The 17,700-nt window shown below is 51.2% G+C and overlaps 1 protein-coding gene across 3 annotated transcripts in view; it reads right to left on the minus strand.

The window, feature by feature from the left end:
• The window catches only part of PIK3C2B (phosphatidylinositol-4-phosphate 3-kinase catalytic subunit type 2 beta), a 66,303-nt gene that overhangs the window by 12,380 nt on the left and 36,223 nt on the right, over window positions 1–17,700 (minus strand). For all 3 annotated transcript variants that reach the window (XM_072759377.1, XM_072759378.1, XM_072759379.1), the window contains exons 11-23: window positions 17,396–17,591; window positions 16,226–16,348; window positions 12,743–12,910; window positions 12,046–12,157; window positions 10,394–10,536; window positions 8,713–8,901; window positions 6,998–7,091; window positions 6,750–6,844; window positions 6,190–6,370; window positions 5,290–5,397; window positions 4,568–4,660; window positions 3,655–3,784; window positions 2,227–2,363 (exon numbers count right to left, since the gene is read on the minus strand). In XM_072759377.1, coding sequence (XP_072615478.1) covers window positions 2,227–2,363; window positions 3,655–3,784; window positions 4,568–4,660; window positions 5,290–5,397; window positions 6,190–6,370; window positions 6,750–6,844; window positions 6,998–7,091; window positions 8,713–8,901; window positions 10,394–10,536; window positions 12,046–12,157; window positions 12,743–12,910; window positions 16,226–16,348; window positions 17,396–17,591 — 1,769 coding nt within the window. The remainder of the gene's footprint in view (window positions 1–2,226; window positions 2,364–3,654; window positions 3,785–4,567; window positions 4,661–5,289; window positions 5,398–6,189; window positions 6,371–6,749; window positions 6,845–6,997; window positions 7,092–8,712; window positions 8,902–10,393; window positions 10,537–12,045; window positions 12,158–12,742; window positions 12,911–16,225; window positions 16,349–17,395; window positions 17,592–17,700) is intronic.

The following is a 17,700-nucleotide window of genomic DNA, read 5'->3' on the forward strand; positions in this document are numbered from 1 at the left end:
GATTTTCATTTGAAGGATGTGGGCAACTCTCTTTGTTCAGGAAGTGGCCAGGAGACAAATAGCTCTTGTTCTTTTCTACTGGAAGTCATCGGAAGAAACTACCAGCACTATTCTAGTAGAAAGCCTAGAAGAGCTGACAGGCTGCCTTTGGAGGACTAATATTAAACACAAAAGACACAGAGTGAGTTTCTCCGTGCATTCTTGTCATACATCCTTCTATCACATTTGTTATGACTTCTTATTACATTGGCCAGAAGACATTATAAGTCCAGCACCAAGCACAGCACCTCTGCATGGTCGCCACTTAATACCTGTTAAGAATAACATGTTAGTTATTACATGTTAGTGTAATATGAATACATGTTAGTGGTAAGTAGTATATGGGGTAGAGGAGTGGGAGGAAAGAATTCACACTATTCTTCTCCAAGGGTAGAGGGCCTTGTGATTGGCAATGCAGAGAGGGTGGGTTTTGAGGAATGGGGAAGGGAACACTTGACTTTCCAGGCAGAAGGAACAGAATCATCTAAATTTGATTCATCTAAATCATCTATTTTCTCCTACTGGGGAAATAGGAGACTCCTAGGTTGGGGCATAAATTATCCTAAGAGGGGAGGTGCGATAGATGGGACTGCAGGGGTAAGCAGGCCTGGATTACAACAGGATCTGTGTGCAATGCCACAGATTGTATCTAACAATGTATAGATTGGATCTATCTTTTAGGACATACGGAGCCTTTGAAGAATTTAGAGCAAAGGAGTGACATGAGCAGTTTATACTTTATTGAAAAAACAACCTCTGACATCAAGCAGAGGATGATGACAGGAGAGCATTCCAGTGGTTCAGGGACAGATAGCACATAGCTGAGAGAAATGGAAAGAAGAGGACAGATGTGGAAAGATGCTGGGGGAAGAATTAACAGGGCTTGGTATAGCCGAGGTGAGCCAGAAGGAAGCATCAAGACCCATGGCTCTGTCTTGGGTGACTTCACAGAGACTCATACCATTTACTGATAGGAAACACACAAAAAGCAGGTTTTTCTTGAGAAAAGGAGACAGGGAAAGCTTGGGTTTGCCTATACGGAGTTTGAGGTTATGGGTAAAGTACAAGGGGAGATATCCAGCAAGCAGGTGGCTTAGGGCATACAGCTCAAGGGAGAGAGGAGGGAATGGCTTTGGAAGACGTCAGCAGGTGGGTGGTACTTAAAGTAATAAGAGATGATGAGCTGGCACAAGAATACAAAGAGAGTCCAGCAGGCCAGGAATTAAATCCTGAAGACACTTGATGGGATGAGCACTGGATATTATACTATATGTTGGCAATTAAAAATTTTTTTAAATAGATAAATAAAAATAAAATTTAAAAAATCCTGGGATATGCAAACATTTAAGGCCGTCTACAATCGTCTAGTTCAATGTTCACTGAACCTTCTGATTATAATTTGGCTGTCCATATGGGTTTTCCCTTAGGAATAAAATGCATAATAAATAAAATGCACTGATCCATATATATTAGTATCAGGGTCCCCTTGGAAGTTAAGTTATATAAATTAGCATTCTGGCTTATAGTCAATCTCTTATGAGGTGGTTATTATGACTTGTTCCCTCCCCTAAACTCAGTTAACCCAGATTAGCACCATGACAAGCCTTGGACCACGGCAGGCCACCAAAGCCCTACCAACTAGGAATGCTCCACCTAAGGAACAGGCCAGCCTCCTTTCCTATTACTTCTGTCTCCTATCTAACCTTAATCCTGGCTCCTGCTTCTAGCCTGGCCTCAAACCAGCTCCGCATCTAGGAACAACTGAGTGAATATTAATTCACATTCGTGAAAAGAGGATTTGGATTAAAATAATCTCTAAAGTCTATTCCAACTAACTCTTGCTCTATAAAGTGCACAGGAGGGCACAAGAGGAACGGAACAGGATCCACGAATAGGAGAGATCCAGGCAGTTTCTTGAAAGTTGGCTCCCTCCTCCTCCCAAAACTCAATCTGCCAGGAGGACTCAACAAAGGTTTTCCAGCTGGATGCCAGGGGATTTTCTCTCCGCTTATGACAGTCATTTGACCCAAGCCCTCCAGATGTGGAGGCACCCATCAGCTGTGTCTTTTTCGTCTTGACACAGCTGAGCTGTCTCCTCAGTGCACATGCAGACCTTGTAATAACAGAGCAATGTGCCAGAGTCAGGCACCACCCCACCCCCAGCCTCACCCCCACCCCCAATCTTACCTTCTCATACTCGTCTTCCCCGGGGTTGTGTTTCTGCAGCCAGTCCGCCAGGGGCCTGTCCTTGAAGGAACCAGTCACCCCATGCTCCACCTGGATCTTGCGCAGCGTCTCGGCATTGGGGATCATCTCCACCATCCCTGTGAGAGGAGGCATGGGTGTAATACTCCCGGGAAGAGCAAAGGGGGCTATGGGGACAGAACTACAGGAGCTTTGCCGCAAGCTTCCCTAGAAATTAGGCTCTAGAATATTTGAATAAAGTCTGATAATAAGGAGAAAAGGACAGCAGTAGAAGGAATACTGTTCCCACGCTTCATATTCCACACTGGGATATCAGGGCTCTTTGGTCTCCCAAACTCATAGCTGCTATTCTTTTTTTGTTTCTAACTTTTACTATTGGAATTTTCAGATATATATATGTATATGCCATATCCGAACAATGTTCATATACAAACAATGTTCATATGTTCATCAATAATTATTCATATATATGTATGAATTTTATACATATATACACACATATATGAACAAAGAGAATGAGATCATGAATTCACACATAATGATCACCTAATTTCAAAAATTATCAACATTTTGCTAATCTTGTTTTACCTATTTCACTCAGCCAACCGTGCTTCTTCCCTCCTTACTGGAGTATCTTTCCTTTTCTTTTCTTTTCTTTTCTTTTCTTTTATTTATTTTTTTAAGTAAACTCCAGGAGCACCTGAGTGGCTCAGCTGGTTAAGCATCTGCCTTCAGCTCAGGTGGTGATCCTAGGGTCCTGGGATCAAGCCTTGCCTTAGGCTCCCTGCTCAGTGGTGAGTCTGCTTCTCCCTCTCTCTCTCTGTCCTTCCCTCTGTGTGAGCTCGCTCTCACGCGCGTGCTCTCTCTCTCTCTCTCTCAAATAAAATCTTAAAAAAATAAACTCTGAGCCCAATGTGGGGCCTGAAGTCACAATCCTGAGATCAAGAGTTACATAACTCTATGGACTAAGCCAGCCGAGTTCCCCTTTACAAATCCCAGACATGTCTTTTCACTCATAAATATTTCAAGTACAACTAACAAGGGCATAAGCACCATGCCATTAGCACACCCAAAAAATTAACAATCGGCCTTCAACCCAGTCTTTATTTACATTTCCCCCTATTGTCTCAAAAAATACCTTTTCACACTTGATTAGTTTGAGTTAGCACCCAAAGTCTACACAACATGTCTGGTTGTTACATCACATCGTTTTATTCCGGTTTCTTTGTCTCTGCTCTGCCTTCCTTTTCTTAATGCCCTTCCATAGCTTCTATTGGAATCTTGTCCATTTCACTTTTCTGGAGAAGCACACAACCCATGTTGGGGAATGGGCAAAAGAGCAGTAAAGCAAAGGGGTGCCCTTCATGCCAGCTGCCTGGGCAGAGCCCCCTCCCCCTATTCCCAACTGACCTCTCCCCCGGCCAGTGGAGAAGCAGCGGAAAATGACCATGCGCATGTCCAGCCCCTCTTGAACCCAGATCTTGTTCATGATGCGAATCATCTGCAAGGTTAGCATGTCCTGGCGAAGGTCATCCCCGCACTGGAGAAAGAAAGTGAGCAGAGCTCATTTCCACTGCCTCCCCAGGCTCCCAGATCCTCCAAGAGGCTGGTCCAAATAGTGACAGAGGACCGCCCAGTTTTCCCACCTCCCATCTCCCATCTCCACTCACACCAGGTCAAACGACCAGAGATGTGCCAGTAATTACATTCGCCCATGTGGTGTTCTGGCTCTTGCTTCAACCCCATTTGAATCAAATTTAGATTCCTGATTAAGACCTTTTAAAATCTGAGCATTTATCGCTGGGATTTGGAACTCACACACAGCCAACATATAAATTACACAGTCACATACACGCATCTCCTCTCCCCCCAAATGACATGCTCTCAGACTATGGTTTACTTCTCAGAATCATGAATGTATGAATGTATCAGGAAGGACCTGAGGGTTCATCTAGTCCAAACTGCACCTGTTCTCTTAATTTCCTCTTCAACACTGCTGCCAGGCAGCCATCCAGCCTCCACTTGACTACCCTCAGGTACAAGCAGATCACCCCTGTATCCATTCATTCTCGGGATGGCTTTGCCTCCTAGCACACCTCTGTATATTGAGCTGCCAGTAGCTTTGCTACACCTGCCAACATCCTATTCCTAGCCTGTGGGGCCATGCAGAATTCCTTTTTGATCTGACAGTCTCTCACATGTGAAGATGGTAGCTCGGAATGACAGGAAAAGAAGTGCCTGAGGCCGCTCCTGCCACCCTTTGACTCCCTTCTCTACTCTCCTCTATCACTATCATCCCACCAGGCTTTCGAGGTGTCCTCACCTTGAAGATGATGCGGATGTTCTCACCCAGAGGATCCACATTTTGGAAAGACAGCTTGAGGGGAACAGCATTGGAGTTGAAGTAGGAACAGTCCTGCCACAGGAGAGACGGTAGTGACGAGGGTCAGGAAAGACAACGCCCTCAGGACTACACACCATGGGTCAAGCTGCCGCCGGCCCACCAGCTTGTAGTTTCTGCCAGATTCCTCAGGAGCCCGCACTCCTTCCACACACACCACCACCCCCACTGGCCCTGGGCAGTTTGTTACAGCCTCAGCTTTGGCACCTGCTCTCTCATCCCTTCAGTGTATTCGGCATATGGCCTCCTAGGACATGACTCCTGTCTATACCTCAGTGTACCCCTCTGCAAAATGGGTCTCACAACAGGACCAACTTTGTAAGAAATGTGAGCATGAGACACCATGCCCAGTGTAAAGCACTCAGAAGAGTACAGGCACAGAGATGGTGCTCGGCAAGAACAGATGCCAGCTGCGGTCATGATCACCAGCCTGGACTTACACCCAGTGGCATCAGGGAGACACCCAACTCCCAACCCAACTCCTCCCTCCCGCGCAGCTGTCAGGTCAAAGTCCATACACACTAGAGCTGGAAACAGGCCCCAAAGGTACCTTTCTTCTTCATACCTCTCAATAACCAGGGTGTGGGTGCCTCACCTCCATTGAGCCCTCCCTGCCCCAAGAGCCCCAACCCCCCGTCACTCACCCTGGGCACAATGCCCTTAACCAGCAGACTAGGGCTGAGTGGCAGGCGGCAGGAGCCATTCAGGGCAAAGAACTGCCTCACCTCCTCCAGGCCCGTGCGGAGGATCCCCTGAGAGGGAGAGGGAAGGACAGTAGGGGTGAGTGGGTTGCCCATAAGCTCTACTCAGAACCAAGGCTCTCCCGGGGCTGGGCACCCAGTAGTAGCTGGTGTGAAAACCACCATCTGAGAAGTGTGGACAACTCCCAGGAGACCGTGAAGAAGGAAAACCACGCAGCCTGGGGTATGGCGCCTGGGACAGTGCACAGGCAGCAAGCCCAAACAGCTTACAGAGGCGAGGCAGATGACATCACGGTGAGAGACAGGTGCATCTCAGAGGGGTGACGCTGCTCAGGCTGTTGCCAAGAAAGGCCAACAATCTGCACTTTAAATTCTCCCAATTTTTAAATGTTAGCAAACAGGAATACTGTTGGCTTAATACAGCCTGGTTATACAAACAGATAAAGGTCCCGCTCTGGGTAGCAGCAGCACTGAGCTATGACTCATGGCATAGTGAACAAAGTCAGACTGGATTTCAGCCCTTGTTTGCCCTCTCCAGCTGGGTGCTCTCATGCAGTGAACAACTTATAAACTTCTACAAATGTGTTTAGCCTTCAAAGCAAACAGTTAAATAAAAACTGTAATACTTTGCAGGCTAACCAAAACCCATCCGTGGGCTGTATCCAGCTTGCAGACGGTCAATTTGTGGCTTGTGGGTTAGAGACAGAGGCAACCTCCTTCCAGTCCCTAAATCGGAGACGGTAAAGTGCCATCCTGCTGGTGAGGACGTTGAACAAATCAATGACTTAATGGTTAAAAAAGCCCAAGACCAGAAGTGGGTGGAGGTGGCCCTGCCCCCCTCACCTGCCGTGTGGATGGGGTGGCCTCTCGGACTTGCTGCGCCAGCTTGGCCAGGGTATTGACAAGCCAGCACTGGCGGTTAAACTCCTCTCTCAGCCCCTTGCCACAGCAGCACAGCAAGGCTGCCAGCAGGTACTGGTAGCGGATGCTGAACTGGGAGTCTTTGAGGCCATCCTTTAGCAGCCTGCAAAGCAAAGGGAGTGGGGTGGACACTTGGAATCACAGGCAAGGGTGTGTGGATTGGGGGATAGAAGGGGTCAGACCCAGCTCCAGCTCCCTGGAATACCCACCCCAAGCCTGGGAGGGAAAGCCCCTCTGGCAGCTCCTTTGTCCTTTCTGTTTCTGCCATGTGTGGATGGAAAGGAGGGCCAGGGATGATCCACATGGTCCTCTTGGGACCGAGACCACAGGAGGAAAAGGTGCTAGCCTGTGGCCACATGGCAAGTCAGCAACATACTAGAGCCCAGGCAGCTCAGCTCCCCACCCTCGCACACCCAGGATTACAATATTCCTGAGCGAAGGCAGGCACATGTCTGCCTCCCACCTCTCCCCACACAGTTTACCAGAAGAAGTAGTGAGTCACTCTCAAGTCAGAGACCGCTCGTTTCAGGAGAAAGCGCACCAAAGGGCTGTCCAGGTAACACTCATACTTCAGAGCCTTAGGGGAAAGGAAATGTGAGGCTGTATTGACTGCCTGCAATCTACACCTGCCACTATCCTGCCAGGGACCCTGGGTTCCACAAGGAGGATACAGACCAACTTGGGCCTGCAGAAGGATCATCAGAACCAGAGGGAAGGCCGGTCTGCCTACCTGCACGAGCTGAGGCAAGTAGTCAAGGAGCTCAGCATCTGACAGCGAGCCGATCCACTGGACAGCCATACGACGCACCTCCTGGTCCGGGAAGCTGCAAAACAGAGCCCAGCCCCCTGACAACCGAGCTGTAGGCTCTGTAGCATAGGAGTGAGCACCCTCATGCCCGGGCTTTGGAGATATAGGTAGAGACAAGCCAGTGGCCCTCAGAATCTGCCAAAGCCACTTAGAAGGATCCTTAGCACCTTGTCTGGAAAGCAACTTTTTTCTTTTTTAAGATTTTATTTATTTATTCACGAGAGACACACAGAGAGAGGCAGAGACACAGGCCGAGGGAGAAGCAAGCTCCCTGCAGGGAGGTGGATGTGGGACTCAATCCCAGGACACTGGGATCACGCCCTGAACCAAAGGCAGGTATCCCTGGAGAGCAACTTTTGAGAATGGCCCTGTCCCCTGGTCAGAGTGGGCATGGGGCCACGAAGGACCAGGAGAGTGGCCATTTTCATTCCTTGTATTTTTTTTTTACTTTATTAAAAAATTTTTTCCTTGTATGATTTATTTTTTTTAAATAACTCCTTTTTTAAGATTATTTATTTATTTATTCATAGAGGCAGAGAGAGAGAGAGAGAGAGAGAGAGAGGCAGAGACACAGGCAGAGGGAGAAGCAGGCTCCATGCAGGGAGCCCGACGTGGGACTCAATCCTGGGTCTCCAGAATCACACCCCAGGCTGCAGGCGGCGCTAAACCGCTGTGCCACGGGGGCTGCCCTCCTTGTATGATTTAAAGAAAACTAGACAGTCTTCTACCCCATTCCTGAAAATATTTTCCTTAACTCCTACCATGCTCAAAATTCCTGTCGTCGAAGAGCCCTTACATGTATTAAAGCCTGGTGGTATCTTGGGACCATCCTTTAACGTAAAGCCACCCAGGCAAAGGACAGAAAATCACAGAGTTTTATGTAAGCGAGTACCCCATAGCAGAATTGATTTGAGCAAAGATTAGCAAAAACGTTGTTTCCAAAAGTCCTGAGGGCAAGCCACACATTTTAATTACCAAGAGCAGTAAGAAAGAAGCCAAGAATACTGGGTACCATCTGGAAAAGGCAGCCCAGGGGTCTGAATCTGGGAGGCGCATGTCCCCAGAGAACCCTTCTGAGGGAAAAGAAGGAAGAGAGGCCTGTTAGAGTCGAACTAAGTGGTAGGGTTTGTGTTACACGGGGTGTGCATGCATCAAGAACCAGCCCACATATAGGTAAGGCTTAGGTATCTCCTTACATGTAAATTTTGCCTCAAAAGAAAAAACAAACGTTGAGTTCTAGTTAACGATATACATACGCCTAAGTATTTAGAGGGAGGCCTGATGTCTGCAACTTACACGGAAAAGTATTTAAAAAGTAAGATGGATTGATGGTGGGATAGAGGGATACACACACAAGAAAGCAAATAGAGCAAACAGAACAGTTAGAATCTAGGTAGTGGGCACATGAATGTTCACTGTAAAGCTTTCTGTTTTGTAGCATCCTTGGACAATGTTCACAATATAACATTGCGGGGCAATGAGACAAAGAAAAAGCCAAAAAGGAGAAGTGAAAACCCCCTGGATTTCCTAGCCCACTGTACCACTTTCTCCAGGACTGGCTCAGGCTAGTGACAGGCAGTGCCAACCCTTAGTTCTGGAAGGACATGTAGTCAGGGAGAGGTGGTGTTAGGACTCACGTGGCATGCAGGAGCCCCAGGGCATCCTGGTGGTTCATGTGGGTCCACTGCTTCAGGAGAGCATAGATGTCGGGCAGGCAAGCCCACTCCCAGCTGGGGGCGCTGGCAAGCACCAGGGGGAGGGAGCTCACCTCCGAATGGCAGTAGTATCGCTTCTCCCACAGGCGCTTCTTGTCAGCATCAGTGAGCCTGCGGGTGGGGGTTGCAGGGGAGGTGAGAAAGCGCCCTGAAGCCACAGGGTAGGGTACTCACTCTCCAAGAGAATGCTACGTGTTCTCCAATTTGGTGGTTCCCAAACTTTGCGGCACATGACAATCACCTGCGGAGGTTTGTAAAGTTCCCACGCCTGGGCCACACTGACACCAATGGAGTCAGAACATCTGGGGAAACCAGGATATCAGTATCTTTTTTTTTTTTTTAAGATCTTATTTATTCATAAGAGACACACAGAGGCAGAGACATACGGGCAGAGACACAGGCAGCAGGAGAAGCAGGCTCCCTCCAGGGAGCCTGATGCAGGACTCAATCCCAGGACCAGGGTCACACCTTGAGCCGAAGGCCAATGCTCAATCACTGAGCCCCCTAGGGGCCCAGGGACATCGGTATTTTTTAAAAGATCCCTAGGTGATTGCAATCAAACTTTGTGAAGTAAAGTTTGTGAAGCAAGGCCCACCTCTCATCTCTGATCCTGCCATCTGAGGACATCTCAGACTGAGACAGAATACACAGGTCAAGGGCACCCAACCAGCTACCCTTCCTGTGGATTTCCCTAAGAGCACCACTCCCAAGATGAGCCACCAGAGGGCAGTAGTCCTCACAGGTCAGGGTCTGGATGCTGAGAAGCCTCTGGGGCTTCTCCCGCCAGCTGGAGGTTTTATAGAAGCCACAGCTAACTAAGCCTTGCCTGAGATCAGGTGTCTAATGGGAGAAGGGAGCTGAGGGGCTCGTGAAGAGGGGTGGGAGCGGGGGATCTGTAGTCACTCAGCTACTCTGGCTCCCTGGGTGGGACATGACGGAGAGATGACCCTCATCTCCGTTCCCCCACTCCCAGCCCCCCAACATGGCCTAGGATCATGCAATGCAGAAGAGAGAGGTATTCAGGAAGATCAGGCAGGGGAGGAGCCCCACCTACCAGCTCCTCCTTCTCTCAGTTCTTCACCCCACCCCCTCCAATCCTGGTAAGAGAAGCAGCCCCAAGGATGACATCAGCTTGGACTCCCTTACCCTTGAGGGCTGCCAGCTTGCCACGACACCTGATCCTTTTTGGAAAGTGACAGGGCCAGAGAAATGCAAAGGCTGTGGGTGTGGAATGGGCAGGAGGTGGGGGCAGGTTGGTGACGACAGGAGCCAGCTGTCCCCATGGATAGCAAGTAGTAGACGGCATATCTGGGGTGTGGGGCAAAGCTCTGGTCCTCTGGCAAGCTGAGGGGGCCAGGTCCCCATTGTGGGGATGGGCATTCCTAGATCTAATCTCCTGACCCTGGCCTCTCCACTTTGCCTAGCGTCAGCTCACGAAAAAAAGCCTGGAGGCTGCCTTCGCCACTGGTCCTGCCTCAGTGGCAATGCCCACCCCATCCCACCTCTACTCCCAAAGCAAGAGGGCGGGAACTTGGAGCTGGCAGGTGAGACATCAGACAGGATGGGGGTCTGAGCAGCACATGGGAAAGGCCCCGGTTCTCACCAGTACAAGGACTCCTTCTGCATGATGTTTTTAAGCACACGTTGGTCTTCCTCCCGGAGGCTACTAAACACATAGCGGGGGCTGAACTTGTCTCTAGGGGGGCTGGTGAACTTGATGTCGAAGGCTGAGGTGGGGAAGTCGATCTGGAGGATGGCGTCAGTGAAGCAGGGAGAAGAGAACAGGCAGGTGAGTGAGGGCCACTGCTTTCCCAGGTCTCCAGCACCCTGTCACATGCTGGCAGTCCTGCTTTCCCCCCTCCCTCCTTTCCTTCCCTGCAGGTGGTTGTAAAATAACCCTGTTGGACTTGGTGGGAACTTGGACTTTAGGGAAAGTCCCTTCCAGCTGTCACTTCCAGCAAAAAATGAGAAGGAAACAGAGACAGCGAGAGGAGAAAGGGCAAGTGAGAGGTTGGGTGGAGATGCAGTGAGGGGGAGGGGCGGCCCCAGGCCAGAACTTTTTTTTTCTAAGACTTTATTTATTTATTTATTTATTTATTTATTTATTTATTCATTCATTCATTCATTCATTCATTCATTCATTCATTCATTCATGAGAGACACAGAGAAAGAGGCAGAGACATAGGCAGAGGGAGAAGCAGGCTCCATGTATGGAGCTCGATATGGGACTCGATCCTGGGACTCCAGGATCACACTCTGAGCTGAAGGCAGACACTCAACTGCTGAGCCACCCAGGAGTCCCGAGGCCAGAACTTTGAACAGAAGAGTCACCAAGCTGAGCTACTGAGAGCCTCCAAGCCAAGGCTAGGAAGCCTGTGGGGTGGCTCTGGAAGGGACTCCTGCCTGATGGGAAGTGGGACCACATGCCAAGTGAGGGCCCCACCAACTCTAAACCCTGTGTCTCTGGGTCCCCTTGCTCTATGCCACCAGATGTTCATCCTCCTAAACTGGATCTCAGAGCTGAGTGGGTCCTACATTCCCTCAATCAACAAATGTTTATTGAACCCTTATATGTGCCAAGTGTTATTCTAGGTCCTAGACACTGAGTATAGTCAATTAAAATAGACAAAAATGCCTGCCTCTGGAGCTTTTGTTCTATATCATTATGTTTCATGCTATATCCACTTTGATACTCCACATTCCATACCAAAGCATCTTATTGATCGTACAACAGGGGAGCCAGAAAACGGTAACAAGACCTTGGATATGATCAGCTCCAGCTCCTCCTCCTCTCCCCAGAGAATGGACCCACTCCACAGGAGCACTGAGTGACTGGCTGCACGGGGAGGCAGGGGTGGGGGGCTTCCCCTCAGGCCCCCAGGCAGATAGCTCAGATTTTATCAGGCTCCTAATATAAAAGCTCAGTACAAAGGACTCCAAGGAGCTGAGCCCTGAATGGGGGTGGAGGTACTCAGGCCCTGCCTTCAGCCTCTTTAAAATCAAAGTTAACCTCCAGGAGATGGCACACAGATTCCACAGAACTCCTCCGCACACTGGGGTTCAACCAAATTCACCCAGTTCCTTCCAATGTACTATGGAAGGAAGTACAATGTACTTCCTACCCAGTTGTACTATGCCCAACATCCCAGCACTTTCTCTTACTGCCCAAGCCCAAACCTCAAGGTGGAAAACTTGGAGCTGACTCTTGAGTAGTCTGGAGCAATGGGTAGGAGGGAGCTGAAGCTGGGGTCTCACCTGCAGGATGACACTATCTGGCTGGTGGAAATTAGGTGCGCTCCAACGGGCACTGGGGTTTTCCTGTGTTGCTGGCCATAAGCCCAGAAGCTTCCGCCCACAGGTCAGGACTCTAAGGAGGATGGGGGCGGGGAGGAGAATCAACAAACTCAGTAGCTAAGGAGATGGTTTTCCTCCCTCTCCCCAACCAAAAATCTGCCTTTGAAGCCACTACCCAACTCTGTCATTCTCCCCATAGACTATAGGCTCTCCCTTCTTCCAGGTCCTATACAAGCACACTGACTTCGGGAAGCCTCTGGATGACCTCGGTTGCCACGGAGGCAGGATGCAGTGGAGAAGGGGGCTCTGCTGGGGGCAGCAGTGGGAGTGCCCCCAGAGGCAGAGAGGTGGACTAGATGACCTCTAAGGCCCTTTCAGTGACAGGGCCAGATGACACGTTACCCAAGCACTACTTTTCCACACCCCTCTCACCCTTCCTGCGCCACCAGTCCTGCCCAGAAGCTCTTGGTTATGTCAACTGTCCTGGTGTCTATTCCTGTGCCTTGGTCCCCTGGCTAGGGCCCTGCGGACTCTGTTGGTGAGCCCCACATGGCCAACCCTCCCAAGGGGCACTGGCCAGGGCAGCAGCCAGGCCCCTCTCTCTATCCCTCTCCTTCTCTCCCGAGGCCAAGAAGCCGCTGCCCTGGGAACCACATACTGCCTGAAGTTGAAGAGTGGAGTAGTGACCCAACCCAGGGCTTCTGGCAGACGCCTCTGCTTATTGGCCTCTGAGGAGCTCCCAGGCAGGGGGATGGGCAGAGCATAGAGCGTGGCACACAGCAGGGTCTCCCGAGGCAGCCGGTTCACCTGCACAGGGAAGCAGATCCTAGGGAGGAGAGGAAACCAAATCAGGAGGGGCCACTTTCGTGGCTTCAAGGGACAGGTGGCCCAGGAAGTTAAGTGGAGGCTGAGAACTCGGCCTGCCTCTTGGGATATCAGATGTGCTCCCTGGGGAAGCCTTGAACCAGGACAGGTCCCAAACTGTAGGCGAAACCTCCCCTGATGCTCCCAGAAGTACATCATGCTGTTTTTGCAATTGCACTCTCAGTAGTGTGCGGCTAACATCCCGATTTTGAGGCCACCCCCAGTGACCGGACAGAACTTGGATAGCCAGAGCCATCCTGGAGTTGAGGTGACTGTAGTTCCCACAGTGAAACCATATGCCCCTTGTCCCGGGGTTTCTGCAGAGGGTCACCAAGAAGCTGCCCCTCTGACAATCCTGCTCTGAACCACCCTCGTCCCTCCCCCACTTCCCATGCTGAAACAAAACAAGGAAGCAGGGTGTCCTTTGCCCTCAGGTCACCCTCCTCCTGACAGTCCTCCCACCTGTCTGTCCTCTCCCATCCCCTTCTTCTCTCAGCCCTCAGGGCACAAGATGGTTTGTTCTCCCCACCCCCACCTCACCCCACCCCACAGAAAAAAAAAGATTTTCAAAGCTAGAGGGATAAAGAGAAGGGGTTTCCCAAAGCCCCTGCAGGGAGAGAACACAAACTGGCCGGTGAAGCCTTGCCACTACCCAGTCCAGATGTGCTCTTCCGGGGCCCCAGGCGCACCCAGCCACTCCCTCCAAGTTCAGGATGAGGCACTGGAGTGGGGTGAGGGAGAGAGAGGAGGGGAGCTGTCAGGGAGGGAGGACCCACATTACCTTTTGGGGAAGCTGTCCCTGGGCCAAAGTCCACACTGTCACGCCCTCCTGACCAGCCCAGGGCAGGTTCTACACCAGAAGGCACAGAGGCAGGGTGGCCACCCTCAAGGTGCTGAGTTGCCTGATTAAGCAGCCTCCCTACACTGCTGCCCCTCACTCCTGCAGGATAATCTGCACCTAAGTGAGACTCCCTCCCTCCCACCCGCCAAAGACTGGCAGAGCCCTGCTGTCCCAGCTGCCTGTCCCCTGGGGGCCCACGGCTATAATTAGGGCCCCTGCAGAAGCCAGCAGACATGCCAGGCCCAGGCTTGGCTAGGTGGTGGAGCGAGGCTGCTGGGCCTATTTTGAGAGTTAGCTGATCCCTGTACTGAGGCGGCAGGACAGTCAGCTGATCCCACAGCAAAGTGGAGGGGGGCTGGTGCTGACCCCCATCCTGTCAGCCCAGAAGAGGCTTCCCACTGTGTATCTGGAGGCAGAGAGGAAACCACGACCCCTAGAACCAGCCAGAAACCCCTTCTCCTCAGTCCTCGAGTCCGTATAGCATTCCAAAGCCTCTTCCACGGATCATTGCCTGGGGTCAGTCAGGATAACCATATGTTGGCTGCGGCCTGAACCTCCTCCCTGACTGCGAAACCCCTCTTCTTCCCTCTGCAGCCATTCCTCAACATTACATGGCAAGGGCTGCCTCCTCCAGAAAGGACTCCTGGGATGTGCCGGTTCCAGTCCTGGTTTTGCCGCTCACAACCTCAGAACTACTCATGCCTCTGCACTGTTTCCTCATCAGTGGAGAGGGGAAAACAGCTTGTGTGGTGTGTGTATACACTGTGTACCTTTTGCTGTGAAACACTGAGGGTTCTGCACCGGAACAGGGCTATGCAAATAGGATTTACATGTACAAATATGTCCATGTATCAGTCACTGCGTCAGTCACTTGGAACGGGGAAACCGGAACTAAGCAGGCTCCCCCAGCTAAAAAGATGAGAAGAATGAAGAAGAAAGCATCTATCATGTGCTAGGTACCGTGCAATGCCCTTTACTGGCAATGTCCCAGAAGTTCTCAAATAGCCCTGTAAGTTAGGCCCATCACTTCCCAAGGTTCCACCTATAGTAAGAAAGGGAGTGTGCCCAGGCCTGTGCTTTGAACCCTACAGGGTAGCATCTTCTACCAGAAGCCTTGATCTTGACCATGAAGGCAGGGACCAGCCCTTTAGGATTCGAGGCCAAACCTAAGACAGGGAGTGGAAGGAGATGCACAGAATAGGCAGGCTGAGGTAGACCAGGCCTACCAGGAATCTGATACTCCATGGCAAGAGGGTCTCGGGCTAATTTTGTGGGGTCTGCCTGGGGTGGAGCACTGTATGGCATGATCCCCTTGGCACCGGTAGTCACTGAAGCCAGAGGATCGGAAGGTGATGGTGAAATTCCAAAGCCATTTGAGGCAGCCATCCCTGCCTCCAAAGAGCCTCTCCTGCCCTGGCAGTTATTTGATTAGTTTTATTTACAGCTTTATTGCTCTATAACTTACATAAGTGTGAAGACAGAAGAAAGGGTCTGCCTCCCCAGCTGCCCCTCTGTAAAATAACCCACCTCTCCTGTTGTTTGCACAGACTCTGCATTGGCCTATTTTGGCAATCTTGGCCTCCCCAAGCACCCTGTTCAGTCTCTCATCTGCACTCCAGATACTGAAGTTCCAGTTCTGCTCTGCAAATACAGTCAGTCTAGGGAAGTGAAGCTGGGGGCAGCCAACAAGGGGCTTTCTGACAGTCTGGAGGGAGGGCAGGGTGCAGCACAGAGAGGGCCCAGGGCGGGTGCACACCTGCAGTGCCACCACTTGGTTCACCTCCATTTCCCTCCTACTCTGCTTGGCTGATGCCTTTCTTCCCGACAGCAACACTTGCTAATAAATGCTGATTAATACTACCTTGTGCTCGTGGTTTCATATTCATATTTATAATTTATCTCATTTCAATGCCACAACGGCCTCTGAATTAAACAACTGTCCCCACTTTTACAGTGTGAGGCACAGACAGGCCAAAGAGAACATGGGACTAGACACAGACCTAGAAATAGAGGCTTCTTCCTGCAGCTCCCAGCCCATTATTCTTCTGTCTAGACAACCTGCTTTTTCCCTTCTAGAAGGAAGAAAGCACAAGTCCCTCTCCCTAGTCTATATGAAACTTTGGGAAGAAGGGAGAGGATGAGAATCCCTCAGACTAGTTAAACCTTTTAAGGAAGACAAGATCAAGACGATGGATTATTATGAAAGCTAACCACTAACTTTTTTTTTTTTATGATCTTTATGTTTTACAGAGAATCTTTGTGGATTAGAAATGGTACTTGTCCCCATCTAAGGGTTAGGGAAGTAGAGACTCCAGGCGCTGAGGGCTCTTGTGGGGGTAGGGTTAGTGGTAGAGACTGGTTTAATGCAGGTGTGGGCTCCTCCGCGGGGTCTGCAGGGGGCGGGGCCAGGACTTGGGCGGGGGCGGGGGGCCTTACTGCTGGTCCCAGATGATGAGGTGGAAGAGGTACTTGGAAAAGTGAGCCCTTCGGGTGTACAGGGGGTTGCATAGTTCCTTTCCACCATGGCTGAGGGAGCAGGAGAGGTAGAAATCTTCATAGCTGCAACAGAAAGAGAGGAAGGACGCTCAGCTCCCAAGCCCCATCACAGTCACCCAGCGTGTGCCAAGCTCCATTTCTCCTACTAAGACTCCTCCCTGGTCTCTGGGAGCTAGAGCATGGGGTCATGGGGCATTTGTGAATAGGAGCTCCAGGAGAAGCAACTGGATCTGGATCCCTCCGCCCAGCTTCAGGCTCTTCCTCCCTCTTGATTGGGGACCAGCCCACGCAGCCGCCTTCTTACAGTTGGCGGCGGCAGCCCATGGGGGTGTCTGTGTGCGCATGCGCAGGTGACAAGGGGCGGGGGATGAAATCGACATATGCCGACGAGAATGCCAACACATGGGGGTCCCTGTGGCTGGTGACAGGTGCCTGACAGAAGAGGTCAGAGAAGGCCCTGGTTTCCCAGGCTGGCTCCTTTGTTCTCTGCCAATCTCCCAGAGGAATACATTAAGTGAGGAACAAAGAGAGAGGGGGAAGGGAGAGGGAGGGGGGTCTGGAAAGGGCGGGGGGGGGGGGGGGGTGCGGGGGGGGGGACCAACCCCCCCCATGCCAAGGCACTAAGCAGAGGAGCTGAGGATTACCAAATGAAGGTCCCCCTTCACTCACCCCTGCAGGCCTAGGGAACACCCAACAAAGGGTCATCTCCACCCTCCCCGCCCCCTCCCATTGTGCATCTGCAGGGTAGTGCAGTCAACGGCCTTGGGGCATGCACTGGATCTGGGAAGCTGCCATCTGTCGCAGTGTCTCCATCAGCGGGTCTGGGATGGGTGGGGGGCAGGGATGCCGATGCAACCAGCACTGAGAGGGCCGGGCAGGATCTGACTGCTGTGGCTGTCTCTCCATCTCCCAGGGAACCTTCTGGCTCTCCTTGGGATGTCCCTGCCCACAATCCCCCTCAGGCACTCAGCTCATCCGTTCAGCTTAGGTGCAACTGCAATGCCACAGACCACCATCAACTCAGGACAGGGGGTTGCACCCAGACAGGGAGAAGCCATCTGAGAGTCAAACTCAGCTCGCTCCCTACAGGACAATCAGCCCTGGGCTCACCTGGTAGCCCAGGTAATGGGGATGCGGTGGGTGGCATAGACAGTGAAGGCCAAGGGCCCGGAGAAATGGCAGGCCTCCTGGACCAGATCGTGCTTGCGGCTCCCGTGCACAGCCGTCTGGAAGTCCGCATCAAATGTGCTGCAGTATAGCTCCACCAGATCCAAGATGGCAGCTGTCAGAGCTTCTACAACCTTCTCTGTGAAAGGAAGAGGTCACAAGGAAAGGTCACAAGGTCTCAGCAAGTGCCATCCTGTTGCCATGGCACTGGCTAGGATGGTACACACCAGGACAGTAGTCCCCAAATG

The sequence above is a fragment of the Vulpes vulpes genome, chromosome 5, assembly GCF_048418805.1.
Source record: "Vulpes vulpes isolate BD-2025 chromosome 5, VulVul3, whole genome shotgun sequence".
NCBI lineage: Eukaryota > Metazoa > Chordata > Mammalia > Carnivora > Canidae > Vulpes > Vulpes vulpes.